General features: G+C 52.2%; 8 protein-coding genes across 8 annotated transcripts; 5 read left to right on the forward strand and 3 right to left on the reverse strand.

Moving 5' to 3' along the window:
- Nucleotides 1-397: 397 nt before the first annotated feature.
- On the forward strand, nt 398-877 carry CCOS01_10175 (uncharacterized protein; the record flags this gene model as incomplete). Its single annotated transcript, XM_060458331.1, has 1 exon — nt 398-877. The coding sequence occupies one exon, from the start codon at nt 398-400 to the stop codon at nt 875-877; it is 480 nt and encodes a 159-aa protein (XP_060311496.1).
- Nucleotides 878-1945: 1068 nt separating this feature from the next.
- On the forward strand, nt 1946-2521 carry CCOS01_10176 (uncharacterized protein; the record flags this gene model as incomplete). Its single annotated transcript, XM_060458332.1, has 1 exon — nt 1946-2521. The coding sequence occupies one exon, from the start codon at nt 1946-1948 to the stop codon at nt 2519-2521; it is 576 nt and encodes a 191-aa protein (XP_060311497.1).
- A 90-nt stretch (nt 2522-2611) lies between these two features.
- CCOS01_10177 (uncharacterized protein) lies at nt 2612-3760 on the reverse strand (the record flags this gene model as incomplete). Its single annotated transcript, XM_060458333.1, has 2 exons — nt 2612-2983; nt 3035-3760. 2 exons carry the CDS (start codon nt 3758-3760, stop codon nt 2612-2614), a joined length of 1098 nt encoding a protein of 365 aa, XP_060311498.1.
- Nucleotides 3761-4296: 536 nt separating this feature from the next.
- Nucleotides 4297-5240, forward strand: CCOS01_10178 (uncharacterized protein; the record flags this gene model as incomplete). The annotated part of the gene is made up of 2 exons (XM_060458334.1): nt 4297-4835; nt 4889-5240. 2 exons carry the CDS (start codon nt 4297-4299, stop codon nt 5238-5240), a joined length of 891 nt encoding a protein of 296 aa, XP_060311499.1.
- A 783-nt stretch (nt 5241-6023) lies between these two features.
- Nucleotides 6024-7592, forward strand: CCOS01_10179 (uncharacterized protein; the record flags this gene model as incomplete). The annotated part of the gene is made up of 4 exons (XM_060458335.1): nt 6024-6232; nt 6289-6409; nt 6469-6634; nt 6685-7592. The coding sequence occupies 4 exons, from the start codon at nt 6024-6026 to the stop codon at nt 7590-7592; spliced, it is 1404 nt and encodes a 467-aa protein (XP_060311500.1).
- A 1164-nt stretch (nt 7593-8756) lies between these two features.
- CCOS01_10180 (NmrA-like family protein) lies at nt 8757-10081 on the reverse strand (the record flags this gene model as incomplete). Its single annotated transcript, XM_060458336.1, has 6 exons — nt 8757-9049; nt 9137-9428; nt 9502-9583; nt 9637-9860; nt 9961-9989; nt 10048-10081. 6 exons carry the CDS (start codon nt 10079-10081, stop codon nt 8757-8759), a joined length of 954 nt encoding a protein of 317 aa, XP_060311501.1.
- A 540-nt stretch (nt 10082-10621) lies between these two features.
- CCOS01_10181 (uncharacterized protein) lies at nt 10622-12884 on the forward strand (the record flags this gene model as incomplete). Its single annotated transcript, XM_060458337.1, has 3 exons — nt 10622-10897; nt 11064-11101; nt 11168-12884. The coding sequence occupies 3 exons, from the start codon at nt 10622-10624 to the stop codon at nt 12882-12884; spliced, it is 2031 nt and encodes a 676-aa protein (XP_060311502.1).
- A 181-nt stretch (nt 12885-13065) lies between these two features.
- On the reverse strand, nt 13066-14028 carry CCOS01_10182 (uncharacterized protein; the record flags this gene model as incomplete). The annotated part of the gene is made up of 1 exon (XM_060458338.1): nt 13066-14028. The coding sequence occupies one exon, from the start codon at nt 14026-14028 to the stop codon at nt 13066-13068; it is 963 nt and encodes a 320-aa protein (XP_060311503.1).
- Between the last annotated feature and the right edge of the window lie 1085 nt (nt 14029-15113).

Raw genomic sequence — 15113 nt, forward strand, 5'->3', positions numbered from 1 at the left:
TAGTGCTCGGCTCGGCAGCTGACAGCTAGCAAGCTAGCAGCTTTTTCGAACAGCGTGTGCCCTGGAGCGGACTGCCGATCGGTGGCTCGTGTTGAACACAGCAAAGGAGGATGCCAGTGGGATGGGATGGATATGCATGAATGGTCTTAATGACAGTCCCTCTTGCTTGCAGCGACGACCTTGCTGAGAGTCACGGGTACACCTTGGACGTTTTGAGTAGCGGATGGGACGATTACAGGGTCTCGTTGTTCCTCTTCGTCTGATCCCAATCAGTTGTCAAAGACCGGATGGGATTTCCTCGGTCAGATTCTGGATTACGAGGGAAGAATAGATGAACCGCGCCCGCCTCGGTGGCTCCTTGTGATGCAAACGCTGGCAGATACGACCAGGAAGATCGATGACCTGGAACCTGCATGGAGCCAGGCTGCAAGATATGCATATCGCTGCGTTTGTTTTTCTGGTCCCATCCGTCATGCGGTGCAGTCAAGTCGCAATAGTCAAAGTGACTTCGTTTCCAGCCGCATCTCCACTGAAGAACCACTTGTCGGATCGGCGCTTGTCATGCTCGTCATGCCATCCTCGGCTCCGGTGGGCAGGCGGCGCGCTCAACTCATTGACCAGCGGACAAAGCCGGTCGTGCCTATTGTCAAAGTGCCTGTCAACCAGCCACTGCCGCCCAGACGAAGGATCTTGGCGGGTGGCTCTGTCGGACTGGACGGAAAGCAGTGAATTCGATCGTCGCTCAAACGTTTTTATTCCGCCTCAAACCCTCGTGGGAACGTTACACCTCGCTGCGGTTGTGTTCAGTCTTCACCGACTTCATGGGTCTGGGACCCCAGGGCCGCCGAACAATCTTTGGTCCTTTTCCGACTTGTGACTCTCTCGTAAATGAACCCTCTCTCGAGATGGATGTTTTGTGTTTTGGGTAAATGCAGGAACACATCGCCGCCGGGATCTGACCGCTCAATGCACACCCGAGAAAAGAGAAAGCGGCTGAAGATGGCGGTCTGTCACTATCCGTACCTAGACGGCGAAGAAACTACGATTCTTGTTTGTGCTGCAATGATCGTGACGAGATTCGCATTTTAGAGTTGGTGGCCCCTTGGTTGTGCAGGTGGCTGAAGCACCAGCCATAGCTAGGAGCTGGGTGTGGATGACCAGGTGTGATGACTAAGTGTGGCACAGAGGTGTGGCGGTATCAGCCACCCATCTCCTAACTGTGGCCGATATGACCCGAAAATGCCGGAGTAAACAATCCGCTTGAGTCGGACGCATCCCGGAATCGGCAGATGAGCCAACCCGTCAGAATGCCTCGTTGCTCCACGGTCGGCGGCCGAAACACGGGTCCGCCACATGCCTCCATATCCAACTCCGAGAGGTCAGGAAATCCGGAGCTACCTTACCCAAGGTGGTATCTCTTCAATCACGAGCGCGATAAAAGCGATAAGATCAAACTGATGTGCACAGCCAATGGAAGCTAAAGCGTTAAAGATCAGGGTTCATCGAGGGGTAACGCAACCGTTCCAAAGTTGAAAGATGGAGATTCTAGCCTGCAAGATCCCACGGGGGGCTAAAGGATTCCACGAATAAGAGTCGATAAGAATCCACGTTGCTGATTTTCCACTCCAGCCTCGAGGCCCGATGTGAGCTTCAAGAACCGATCCGGCGAACAGTCAGCCCCACGTGTCGACATGGTTTGTCGCCAGGGAAAGGATGCGGCGGTGGGGCTGTCACAGCATCAATCTCGACACAATGGAGGGGTAGAAAATTCTAGACATCGCTCATGTTAGGCATAAAGCGCCGCGGCAGCTGCGAGCTCTATCACATCTGATGTCCATGTTCATCCAAACTTTATGTGTTATCGAGAACCTCAGAGGCGCTTTTACCGCGAGTCCAAAAGTCCATAGGGTGGAATGAATCGCATGCAGTTGCCGCTGCTCTTCAGATGCCCCTTGATATATATCGTGAGTTGCAACGTGCTCGCCACGCTTCGGATGGCATTGGAGCACGTCAAAACAAACAAGGCACCGCTGTAGGTCGTGATCACGTCTTCGCCGAGACCTCTTCTGCCGTCGCCATCATGAACAAAGTCGCCCTTTTGACCTCGTCCAAACACGAGCCTGGCGTGACCATCCGCCAACGGTCGGATCTCGTTGCCGCACTCGGGCCTACCTTTGACATCGCGGTCCGCTTCCAAAGAGTACTGGCCGTGGCGTCGTCGCTGCTTTTCCTCTACGCACACCTTCTTGCCACCTCAACCCTCACATCGGCAGTCATAGCAACCCGACTCTTCGCCGTCCATTCGCTATTTGCCATCAAGAAGACGACGACAGCATTCCGGACGTCCATGAGACATGTATGGGAATCCAGACGAATCCAGAAGTTGAGGAAGAAGGTCTTCATGGAGTTTGCAACAACAATACTGGGCCCCGGAGGTAACATGCTGATCGTCATGGTCTTCTGGCCGGGATGGCTGTTTATCCTGGGTCTCGTCTTGACTCTTCGCACGCTGTCGGGATGAAAGCGCAAGGACGCTCTCGTGGCGCAACTCTCTCTCTCCCTCAGCGGTCCTTTGATTCAGGCTCGCCAAACGTTGCCGACGATACAGGCTTCACCTCGAAAAGAAGAACGTGTTGCCGCCGGCATCCTTCCGCACCTCCGTGTCATAGTCCTTCTCGGGGTCAAACTCTTGCCACATGCTCGCTGGATAGATGTGCTTATTGCGCTCATACCAGCGCCGATCCACCACTTTCGTCAGGGTAGGGTCGTCTGTGGCACCTTCAAGGGTGTTGATGTCAAGCAGGGCCTTGCCTACAGCCGCCTTGAGAGCAGCTGCGGTGGTCAGGCCGCCAGATGGGGCAGCTGGGGCTTCGTCTGGTTCCGGTCCGTCTTTCTTGGGCGGCGCATCGGCTTTGTAGTTGAACAGTTGTTGGCCACCTGGGCCAGCATTCTTGTTGATGATGAAGAAATAGAACTCATAGTGCTACAGAGGATTAGTGAAAGACTCGAAAATATAGAAGCACATTTGACTCACATGTGGAATGATGATGGACCCCCGGACGAGCATCAGGTCGTCCACACCAACTCTCGCCCATTCTCTTCGTGCATTGGCCTTCTCTCCCACGCCTAACTCGGCGCCAACTTTTCGGCTCTTGTCCAAGAAAACCCAGATGTAGTCGCCCTTCTTGACACGGACAGTGCCACCAGGTATATTCGATCCATCGTAAAACACAAATGGTATCGCAATTTCCGTCGTCTTGACGGCCTCCTGTATCGCGAGGAACTCCTTGCGCAGCGCCTCTCTCTCGGCCGCCTCGCGTCGCAAGGCTGCTTTCGACATGACCTTGGGCACAAACGCGACGGACGAGTTGGCAACGACTTTGGACTTCTTTATGGTTGTGCTTTTCTCATCCTCATCTCCATCTGCTTTCATGCCTTTCTTTAGTGGCAGCGAACCCTCCTCTTCCTCTTCATCGTCGCCAAAAGATAGCTTGCTGCCGCCGAGCTTCTTTTTCTTCTTTTTAGATTTGGTCGCGCCGCTGGCCGAGTCGCTTCCGGGGTCTGGAGTCGCGGAATTGGATCGGTCTGGTGTGGATGTGCCGGACAGGGCGGCTTCTCGTTCGCGGTCTTGCTGGTCGAGGACCTCGGCGCGTCGCTTGCGAAAGTCGGAGAGCGCGACGAGGCCTACGGTGCTGTCTGAGATGCGCTCAGTTGTTGTCTTGTTGGACGGCGTAAACCGTGAGCTCGCTGGGTCGGGCATTGTGTATCTGTAGAGGAAATTGGCAACGGCGCGGTGGTGTTGGCTTTGGGAAAGACTGGAAAGGCTTCACACCTGGTCGAGCTCTGGCAGAAAGTGACGCCGCGGGAAAAAGCGAAGCTGCCAATGTGTGGCTGAGGCCTCGAGTTAGCGCCACACTTGGAACGGTGTGATGGACCCACATCCCGCAGTGGGTCCCGTTCGCTGGCAAGCCCCCACTTTTATGCCGCCTTCACCTTCCCGTCACCTTCCCTCCGCCTTCGCCCTACAGTGAGCTGAGTTATTTCCAGCTCTTCTCCAAGTTCGCTCCCCCGCCACCTCATTAATTTCTCGTTGCTCATATTATCCTCATACCTTGTCCATAGACTTGCCATTCTTTGTTCCTTGCTTTTGTTCTGTTGTTCTTTCGTTGCGGTTGTGCTCTAATCTGAGAGACCCGCCTCCACTCCCGCCTGATCCGCTCTGCTCCAGTCGCAGCCCGAAAGACACTATCTCTCACCGCCGCTAAGTAACCTTAGGGTGTCCTGCTTCCCGAGACTATGGACAGCCGGCCGGTTGCAACGGCGCCTGGTCCGTACACTGGACCCGGTTCCTACCCTCCACCACCGTCTGGAGCGCCGCCGGGGGTCTCAGTCGACCCGTACTCTCGGCCGCCTCAGTCTACCACACCCACGGCTCCGTACCCTGGGACAGTCTATGGAGGACCGCCTCCTGGACCGACGAGTATAGCTCCAGTTGAGCACATGTCTGGCCCTGCAGCCTATCCAAATCCTTACCCTCAAAAGGCTAGCATGGTGGAGGGTCCGCGCCCTTCAGCTGCCCTGAACCCTCTTACTACGACGACGCAGGACCTGAAAACGGTCAAGACCGGGACCCAATTTGCGCTTCGAGAGTATTTGTCTCTGCAAAGAAAGAGAGGCCGACTGGATGGTGCTATGTCGTTAGAGTTGGAGGATCAGATCAGGGCCCAAGGTCGTGTCCTGCTAGGTGATCTTAAGGTCTTGCGAAAGGAGGTTGGAACCCTAATCAAAGATGGCGAAAATCACCGCTGGAGAAACTGGCTCATCGGTGGGGCTGTGTAAGATCTCATGACACGGCAAATCGTGGGACCTCGCTGACAACTGCCTATAGAGCAACCTTTATCCCAGCCGTGAAGCGCATCTTCCGCCGCCCTTCTGATAAGACGGAAACCGACGTCCAAGCGTCTAACAGCACCGAGTACGCATTCTGGCGCAGCAAAGCACTGGTAGCCCGCATCAAGGATAGTCTCCTGGGCCACAACAGCTTCGCCAGCATCGCCTTCTTTGTCTTTGCTGTACTCTACGTCTTCACCAATGAGGTTTCTTTGCAGGTGGCCAAGACCGTATCCAAGCGATTGAAGCGACTAAGTGCCAAGATCGAGAGAGGCGATGTTGAGGTTGTAGACCAGGACATGAAGCTGCTCGAAGGCTGGCGGTGGAGAGTTCTCATGTGGGGTCAGTGATTTACGCAAGGCATGATGTATATGTGAGCATGTATGACGGACATGAGAAAATGACAGCGTTGCATAGCATGGAAGCGTGCAAGTTTCGATTTGCTTTCGGAGCTTTATACATTTGAAGAATCAAGTACAGACATGTTTGTGGTCATCAGTACTTTACGACACAAGATAGGCCTTCCGTTCTATCACCAGCTCGAAACATCAAGCCATCAAGTCTGGTCTCTGAACATTTCGACAAGTTGAACCACCTTCCTGTGCTGCCTCTTGTCTGTTTCGGTCGGCCACCCCAGGCCCGAGTCGATACATGTAAGGTTCTACTGTGACTAGAAGCAGAGAAAATTCGACCAAGGCTATGACTGAAACTTCCAACTCGTCGACCCTTGCATTTGAGTGACTGCGAGAAGACATTCTATAATACACGTAGTAGACGGCGAATTTTAGGGGACGTGTTGTTCAGGAGGAACGCTGGTACTGCTTATAGCGATGACTCGCCAATAACTAGCGCATATTCGTCTATCCAATCCTCTCTCCAACAGGCTCCACTTCTCACGAACTTACCACCAGTAACAATTTCTCTTCACTAACACGTCGCGAATGTCGAAGCCAAAGCAACTTTGACACCACCAGCTGAGCTGAGTCTAATATTCACACTCTTGTTGATCACTTTCACAAGAGTTTTTGATACTCTCTCAAACATCTTGTGTGTTGTCGTTTGCTACCGCTCTCGATCCAAAATTCGCTCGGTGGCGGTGGATCGAGTAAAGACACCAACCACCCCAGAGAGCCATGGCAGGCAAAAGACGAAGAAGCTCGGAGACCACTCCCTCCGCAGCCAACGATTTCAGCTTGAAAAATTCAATTCGAAGAGCTGATCGCGGACTCGCGGGTCGACTACCGGAGCCCGGTCCTCATGCAGACGTCTACTTCCGTAACCTCTACTCGACGGAACCTGACTTTGGGAAGCTAGGCCGCCAAGACCCAAAATTTGGCACTCTGTGCGTGACAACATCACGAGACTCTTCTTTACCTCGACTGACCGACTTTTACTCAGGCTCAAACGTGGAAATCTTGATTTCAATGATCCATGTGCCGTGATGCAGCTCACAAAGACGCTACTGAAAGCTGACTTTGGGCTGAATATTGAGCTACCCGACGATCGTTTGTGTCCACCAGTGGGTCCACTCCTCTAAACGTCTGGGACATCTCTTGATCACACTGCTGACAGCAAAAGGTACCAAACCGCCACAATTACCTTCTTTGGCTCAAGACCCTACTAGATAGCACTACCTACGGTGATTCGGATCAGAAAATCCTCGGGCTCGATATCGGCACCGGAGCAAGCTGTATCTACCCGCTTCTGGGATGTACCCAGCGGAAATGGTCCTTCTTCGCGACGGGTATATTACTGTTTCTCGGATGTTTTTGTTGAGATACTGATTAGCAGCAGACATTGACTCAAAGAGTCTGGAATTCGCCGAAAAGAACGTAGAGTTGAATAACCTTCAAAGTCGCATCTCCATCATTGCTCGTGCACCTCAAGATCCCATGATCCCTTTGGCCGCTTTGGGCACAGAGTCGCTCACCTTCGTCATGACGAATCCCCCATTCTACACATCCGAAGACGACCTCCTCAACTCGGCGAAGCAAAAGTCGCGCCCTCCTCTGACGGCATGCACCGGCGCCCCAGTGGAGATGGTGACAGACGGCGGCGAAGTCAAGTTCGTGTCCAAGATCCTTGAGGAATCACTCATCCTGCGCGAGAGGGTCCAATGGTACACGTCCATGTTTGGGAAACAATCGAGCCTCGAGGAGTTTATCGCAATTTTGAAAGAGAAGAGCATCGACAACTACGCAGTGACGGAATTTGTTCAAGGTAACAAAACGAGACGGTGGGCCGTCGCGTGGAGCTTCGGTACGATGAGGCCGTCAGAGGAGGCCGCGAGGGGGATGAAGGCTACAATTTGGAAGAAGCTGCTCCCTCCGAGTGTGGAATCTGAGGTCACTGCCTTCCCGCTTGGCACAGAGATAGGGAAGCTGCAAGATAAGATCCAAGAGCTCATGTCTTCATTGGAACTGGTCTCCTGGGAATGGGACCGTCAGAAGCTTCTCGGTATCGGCAGGGCGCGAGAGAACGTGTGGAGTCGCGCCTGGAGACGGAAGAAGATGCGGGAGGAACGAGAGGGCAAGGCTGCCATCGAGGGGTTGTCGAACTCTGAGGTATGCAAGCTTGGTTTCGAGATTGCGCTGGATGTTGGACGAGAGAGAACTATCCTGAGGTGCCGGTGGAGGGAGGGGCATGATCAGGCACTCTTTGACAGCTTCGGTGGTTTTCTCAAGACTCGCGTGGCCTTGTGATTGATCAGTCTCATCACTACACGAACCAAAATTTGCGAGCGACAAGTTGTTTTCTCTTCTAAAACAACATCTATATATATTAGGTAAGGTATTGAGTCAGTGTCTGCGCAACCAGAATTCCGTTGAAGTTTTCGGGCTGCTAAAGACTGTGGCAAAAGCCTTGCCCTCAATTGTGATCGATGCCTAGCTACACCATCGCCGTGAATAGCTCCTTCTTTGCCAAGTGGCTATGCCGCGCAGATGCCTTCAGCTCCGACTCACCTAGAAATGGGAATTTAAACGGGAACAAAACTCTTTCCTCATAAGGGCAGATAGAATGGCTCGTGAGTGTGAATCACAATCTTAATTGATTGCCATTTCCAGTATAAGTAACTTAGCTAGCGGCGAACATCGGTGAACCGCGGGCGGTTTTGCATCTATCACATTCACTTCAACACTATGAGCGTTAGGAAGACATATAAATACACCCTATCTATCAAGGAGGAAACATGGAGGTACGTCTCTTCCTTATCACACTTTAACAAGTATCTCTTAAGAAGCTCTCATCTACCCAATACTTTAGCCTTACTGCAGCAACCTCATCGAGCTTCTTAAACCGCCAAAGGCCAGCCATATTTACATCCCAACAATATCCAGAATGTGCATACCAATAAGGTCAAAGACCTGCCGCCACGGGATTTCCAGGAATAGCTGCCCCGACTGTGCTCCTGCCTTGAGGCTTTGAAAATGGAACACGTCAGAAATTTGGGGACTTAAGGTCGAAACCTTCATATACACACCACGACAGGTTCTACCTTAATAGTCTGTGAATACTACCGCATCTCGAGTGGCGCGGTCAAATGTAGCGAACCGGTTTCATAGGTCCATCCGGTACTTTAGTAATGAGATAACCTAAGTCTTTTTCACCTGTGCTTTTCCATGTAGTTTTCTATGAGCCCTTTGTCTCATAGTTATGCCCTCAATGTGACCCTCAAGTTTATCTGCATTTCATGTGCTATCTAGGGCAAATTTGACCTTTCAATCCGCCATACCATAGTCTTTGGTGACTTCTAGAGCCTTGAAGGGCTAGCCGCAAAGATCCGATTGCTGTACCTTATGCCCAGAAGGTCGCGAGTACATGTAGTGCTGGCTAAAGATCATGGCTCTCTGGAAATCTCAAATGCACTAGTAGGACATGAACACGGTCGTGGCTCCCGCATCAATCTCCGCCCACGCGGTGGCCAGAAAGTCTTCCGGTTGAGTGAACTCGTACTCAGGCAAGAGCCGGTTCCACTCGTCAGAGCACTTCAGGTTACCAGCCACAATACCCCGCAGCATGCCAGAAAGCAGGCTAGGAGCGACGGCATCTAAGGTCTCGGGGGGTATCGATGGGTGCTCAACCTTGGGGAACCAAGGGGCCTTGACTACCCCTGCTTTGAGGTCGTCGGACTTGAGCTTGTTCACGTCGAAAGGCTCGCCTTTGTTGGCATATCAGTGACTTGTCCACAGAAGAAACAAAATGTCTGAGAGAAAGATGGATCGTGGGTAACGGTTCAGTCACCTACCACGTATCTTCTCGCCTAGCGCAATGAGCTGCGCGACTGATACCTGCGCGCCTTGGACGCCGCCGATGACAGGCCATTCGCCTTCATACTCCACAGCTAAAGCGACAACTCTAGCGAGATCCTGTGCGGTCGTAAAGGTAATAATGGCGTTTTCACCTCCATCAACGACAAGAGCGCGACGTTGATAGAAGTTAAAGGGTGTCTCGAAGAGCTGGACATGCTTGGAGGAGCTGAACGGATATGTCATATAGTTGGTGAACAATCCCGGTTGGAACAGACAGTATTCGAGGACCTAGCGTATCCAACTTCGATGAGTCACGTGTACCGGGTAAGGGTTGGGGTAGTTAACTTGAGAACGCGAATACCTTCTTGTCTTTGTTGATGGTTGCGAGGTACTTTCGAGTCTCTTCCTTGAAGCCGTACCAGAACATGTACTCCAGTTTGGAACTAGATCAATCAGACACGAAGTAGATGCATGAGACATGATGTAGAAGACTCACGAACCCCACTCGCTTGGAGCAAATCGTCTAACGCCAGCTTTGATGGATGCATCGATCAAATTCTTTTGCGTATCTCTCTGTGCGACGTTTGTTGGATCGACGGGTCCGGCGACAAAAGAGAGAACAGTGTGAACTCCTTCAAGCACTTGAGACAAGTGGGCAACATCGTTGTAGTTTGTCTTGATCCATTTAACTCCTGGGCCAAAATCGGTGACAGGGACATCCTGCAAAAGTCAGCTAATTGTTGATAAAATATGGCGTGGGGGACAGGATTGAAGCAACTTTTCTAGATAAAATCAAGATTTCGTGCTTGCCTCTAGCTACCAGAGCATCTAGGATCTCTCGTCCAACATCTAACCAAGGTCTTCATTAGTCGGCGCCTAGAAAAACTGAAAAGTTGTCGGAACCTACTGCCAGAGCCGCCAGCAATCGCGATTCGGACCATTTTCAAGCGTTGGTCTACTCGTGGGGGTTGGTTTTCTCAACTTTTGACTCTAGATTGTTGTCCTTCTTTGGATGGTCGATCCTACGCTTATTGGGTCTTTGCAAGATTGAAGGTAGATTGGAGGCAGCATCACAGGGCGAACGGCACGGAATATATATATGTACATAACTCATTACATATCGTTGCAGACGATTCATATCTCCATCCCAAATGTCTTTCTAGGCTCCGCCGCTCATGCGGTCTTCCCGTCCGGCCTCAACACTTGTGAGGACTAGGATGTGTAAGACCGCTAGGTACCAAATCGTAGCTCCAGCCTTCGGTAGTCTATTAGCCCCACCCTCCGCCCGATTCACCGGTGCGGCGGCGGAGCATGGCGGGGGATTACTAATGGACAACGTTCTCTCCTTTGTCAGCTGATCGCCGCTACACTCCGCCGCCAAACCGGCGGTCGAACAAAGATACGCCTGTTGGACTTTCTTACGAGTCACACTTGACAACAATGACCTCAGGCTATATGCTGGGTGTGTCGAATCAAGCATCATGATGGCCGCAACTGAAAGAATCCCGACCGAGGAGCCTCCAGTTGCCGACTCCGCTCCGGCGCCGAAACGGCGAAAGCTGCGCAAGGGGACGCAGAGCTGTTGGGAATGCAAGCGACGCAAAGCCCGCTGTACATTCTCGCCCTCCACGCAGGATATCTGTGATGGCTGTAAGCGTCGCGGAAGTGATTGTGTCAGTCAAGATGTCGCTGATCTGCCTCCACCTCCTGGCAGCAACAAGCACATCGTAGACAGACTTGGCCAAGTTGAGGCGCTGGTGAGGCAGTTGATAAAATCAGGGACCGAGAGCGAGCACCGCATTCAAGATCGACCGGTCTCTCCAGCTGGATCTCATAGCCGGATCTGGGATGAAAGGATCACGCCTAGGCGATCCGCTTCCCCCACCGTTCTCTCAACCGCAACCTCTCAACCACATTGCTCAGAATCTCGAAATCAAGATGCTCGAGCTGAAAAAACGGTGGTACGTGGTTGTATTTGCACATTGCATGACACTAAAGCTGACCGTTTAGGAAACACATACTCAAAGGAGCGTCTCGCCTGCGCGCTCCGTAGCGGAGCGACTAGCCCATCCAACTCTCGCTGCATCGTCCACACAAGCAGACGAAATCATCTCCACGCAGCTTCTCGCTGCATGGCCAAGTCCGGAAGACATGGCCATCATCTTGGCGATTCCGGTGGAAACTTCGCAAATTATTCGAGCTGTCATATGCACTAGAATAAGCCCCAACCCATCCACCCTTCCGCTCTCCGCGGCTTTACTACAACTACCGCCCACTGGGTCACATCCGGTGCTCATCGCGAGGAGTCTATTGATCTTAGCCTCGTTCCTCCAGGGTATGCCATATTCCGCGTCCCATCACCTAGAGAAGCTCAGCACCAGCTGGTACAACATGATGTCACGAGCGGTAAAGACGGCCCACGACTTGGTCACATGCAAGGATGATCTAGTCAATTCTCTGGAAGGCATTGAATGCATCATGCTGGAGGGCCTCTATGAGAACTACGCTGGCAATCTGCGTTTTTCATGGCTCGCCGCACGCCGGGGAGTCGCAATTGCGCAGATGCTCGGCCTCAGTCGGGGCATCAAGCCGCGCTCCCTCGTCGGCTCGATCATTGAACCGAATGATCTCTGGTTCCGTCTCGTACAGTTCGATCGCTACCTTTCCCTCATGTTGGGCTTGCCGCAGAGCGCACTCGAGGACGTCTACGCTCGCCCAGATACATTGGAAGGATGTCTTCCATTAGATCGGTTTCTTCGCCTCTGCACTGTCGCTTGCGGACGCTTACTGCAACGGGATCCTTCGGAGGTATTTGACTACGAAAAGGCCCAAAATATTGACAAGTTACTGCAAGAAGCCTCAACCGTAATGCCAGCACAGTGGTGGGTCGCTCCGACCCTCGCCTCGGAGAAGGGCCATCTGGAGAAGATTCGGGAAACGTTACGGTTCAACGACCACTTTATGTACTATCATCTCCTTCTCCAGCTCCATTTCCCCAACATCTTACACCCAATATCAGAGCACGACAGAGCGACAGCCGTGACGGCAAGCCGGGAGATCCTTTCTAGATTCTTGTCCTTTCGCGCGACTAGACCGGCGCGATTCTATTGCCGAGGTGTTGACCTCATAGCATTTCTATCGTGTACCTCATTGTGTCTAGCGCACATTTGCAACGCCCCTCAAGATACGACGGACGGAAGGAGTTCCTACTTCTCTGCACATCAACGCCTCAGCGATCGGGGCATGGTGGAGCAGGCTCTGGTCGTCATGCAGAAACTTGTGGATCAGTATAACGATGAGATCGCTACGAGAGTCGCTACACTTCTCAAACACCTCTTGCGCATCCAAAACGACATAACATTGGGAGTGAGATACAAGGTCGCATTTTCGCCAGAAACATTCCTGGATGACGATCTTGGGTACCGAGTGAAGCTGACGGATCAAGACACTGTCCTCAACATCTGTCTACCGCACTTTTGGGTCATCAGGATTGAACGGTTGTCTGATGGGATGTTGATACCGACCGGATCGAATTCGCAACCTCTGTACCATCGTCTTCCTCAAGATGAGCGCCCATGCTCAATCGGAAGTCAAGACGCCGTCGTTCCGCTTCCTGGAGATAAGGAACTGCAGGATCTGGTACAGTACCCATGTGAGGAAAGTTGGGCACTGAATAATTTGGATTTCACGTTATTGGACAACTGCATGTGGGGTAGCTTGGGTACGGGCACCGAGACTGCTTAGCAGGCGTAGTTTGTGAGATCGCTATTAAGAACAGGAGGAAAAGCAGCTTTTTGGGTTGATCAAAGTTCAGAAAGCAAATGAATCGGGAAGAGATACTCATACACCTGAGTTGGTCAAGAAACCATCAGAACAGCGAAAAAGAACAAGATGTCTGGCAAGGAAAGAACATCGGAAAAGAAGGTCAGACCAGGCCAAGATGTCTGAGAGCAGTCCAAACTCTGTGCACATTATTTCCCATCCCATTCGCCGCCAACTGCGGTCCCATCATTCCCCTAATGTGTGTCTGGCCAATGACATCCATCGACTCCCACAACTGCCTTAACAACTCCATTTCAAATATCGATTCGCGAAAGATGCGAGCATATCCCACAAACAGAATCTGCATCGCCGTGGGAGGCAGAAATGCCTCCACGCTCGGCAAAAAGTCGAGGAGGAACTCTGCAATCGGTCTTGCCAGCAAATCGGAGCAGCCAAAGGCCCGGTCCTGGTCCAGCACGCAACAGAGAATGAAGATGTGCCAGAATATCTCCCGTACCGTCACGAATCGATCGCGGGCATTTGCGAGGAGGTAGCGCGGCCGGGCGAACAAGTCAAAGGCGGCGCCGCCGCGACTACCAGTGCCCACGCCCATACCCGCACCCATGGCCCCGTACGGCGGCGCGTATGCCTGGCTTAGCGCCTCGAGGTGTCTGAAGATGAACGTCGCGCCGCGGGCGAAGGCCTGGTCAAAATTTTGGGGATCCATCAGGGTTCCCATGAAGCCGTCTTCGTAGCCTCGGAGGAACTCAGGGACGGGGAAGAGGCCCTGCTGCATGAAATTTCGGGTTCGGGGGAGGTGTTCGTGGAGTAGATCGCGCTCGAGCAGAACCCGCGTGCCATCAGGGAGGAGGACTGTGACTCGGTTGCGGATCCGGCCTGGCTGGTTGGGATGCAGGGGCGTGGGGCCGAAGTTGTTGTTAGTGATGTTGAAGAGTTGCGAAAAGTCGAAGAGGCGGGGTCCTGGATTCGCAAAGGCTGGAGTGGAAGGGCCGCGCGGGTTGGGCCCGAAGTTGTTGAAGTTGACGCCAGGTCTGGTGCCAGTTGCGTTGTTGAATCGAAACCAGTTGAAGTCTGGTTGGGGCTGAGTAGGCCACGGGCGAAACATTTCGAATCAGGAGCACAACTGGGTGTGTGAGATTCGAGTAATCCCATCAATAGTTAGGAACGCTACGACAGAAGGGATATAGATTTGGGTTATATTGGAGAAATCTTCATCGGTCTCAATGTTTTAGCCTCATCGCTCTTCGCTACACACGCACAACCGATACAGCAAGCAAGGGCGGGGTCCGGTGTTTGCTGCTCTGACCTATAGCCTGTATGTGCCGAGTTCTTTCTGGCGGTGAGGACCTGTATGCAGCCGAATTACTGTCGATTCGGTGATAATCAGCTGTGTGACGGATGCACACATAGCGGTCAAGGATGCCGCAGGGTACCAAGATCAGTGCGTTCAACCTCATGAGGCGGTGGTACATAAGCAGAGTATGAAACTATACATCGTTTCCGTCCACCACAGTGCGGATTTGATCTATGTTAAATTGGGTGGTCGAAGTTACAGCAGAACGGTTTAGGGTGAGGTTTTACAGATGGCCCTTCGTCAGAAACTCAACTTTGCCGCCTTCCTCAGTTTGGAAAATGACCTGGAGGTACCGCAGACTTCAAACTACCTGAGTAGGACGTACCTTGTTCAGTATGTTCAGAGTTGAAAGACACACCAATACAATGGGGATGCTCACGGTAGACTGGCGGAAAGAACTCAGCTGCGGACTGAAGATTAGCAAGACGAATGCATGTTTCAGGCTAAACCACTGCATGTTCTTCTTTCAAAGCAATTAAATCACTGACCTACATTGAACTCATCGTTTATTTGCATCGTGAAATCTGTCGGAATTCTTTTGCTTCATTCCCTCCCTGATAAAGTACTCGTTACACAGCTTCAGATGTGGCTATTTCTGTGGCGAGGCACCCCTAGTGATCACCAAACCCACGGTCTCTGCGGCAACAGTCGATCTAGGAATGAATGCCATCTGGAGACAGAGGGATGGGTGATTCTACGGTCTACTAGTTTCGAAGCAGTTGACATAGGTGAAGTGATGGAGAGATGAGGTATTTCTCACAGCCAACCCTACTACCTACCGAGCCCTTGCTCAAAAATAGAGACGTCGAGGTCATCGAAGATTGCTCTGATACGCC

This window comes from Colletotrichum costaricense (genome assembly GCF_030867565.1).
Source record: "Colletotrichum costaricense strain IMI 309622 chromosome Unknown Scaffold_10.1, whole genome shotgun sequence".
Taxonomy (NCBI): Eukaryota; Fungi; Ascomycota; class Sordariomycetes; order Glomerellales; family Glomerellaceae; genus Colletotrichum; species Colletotrichum costaricense.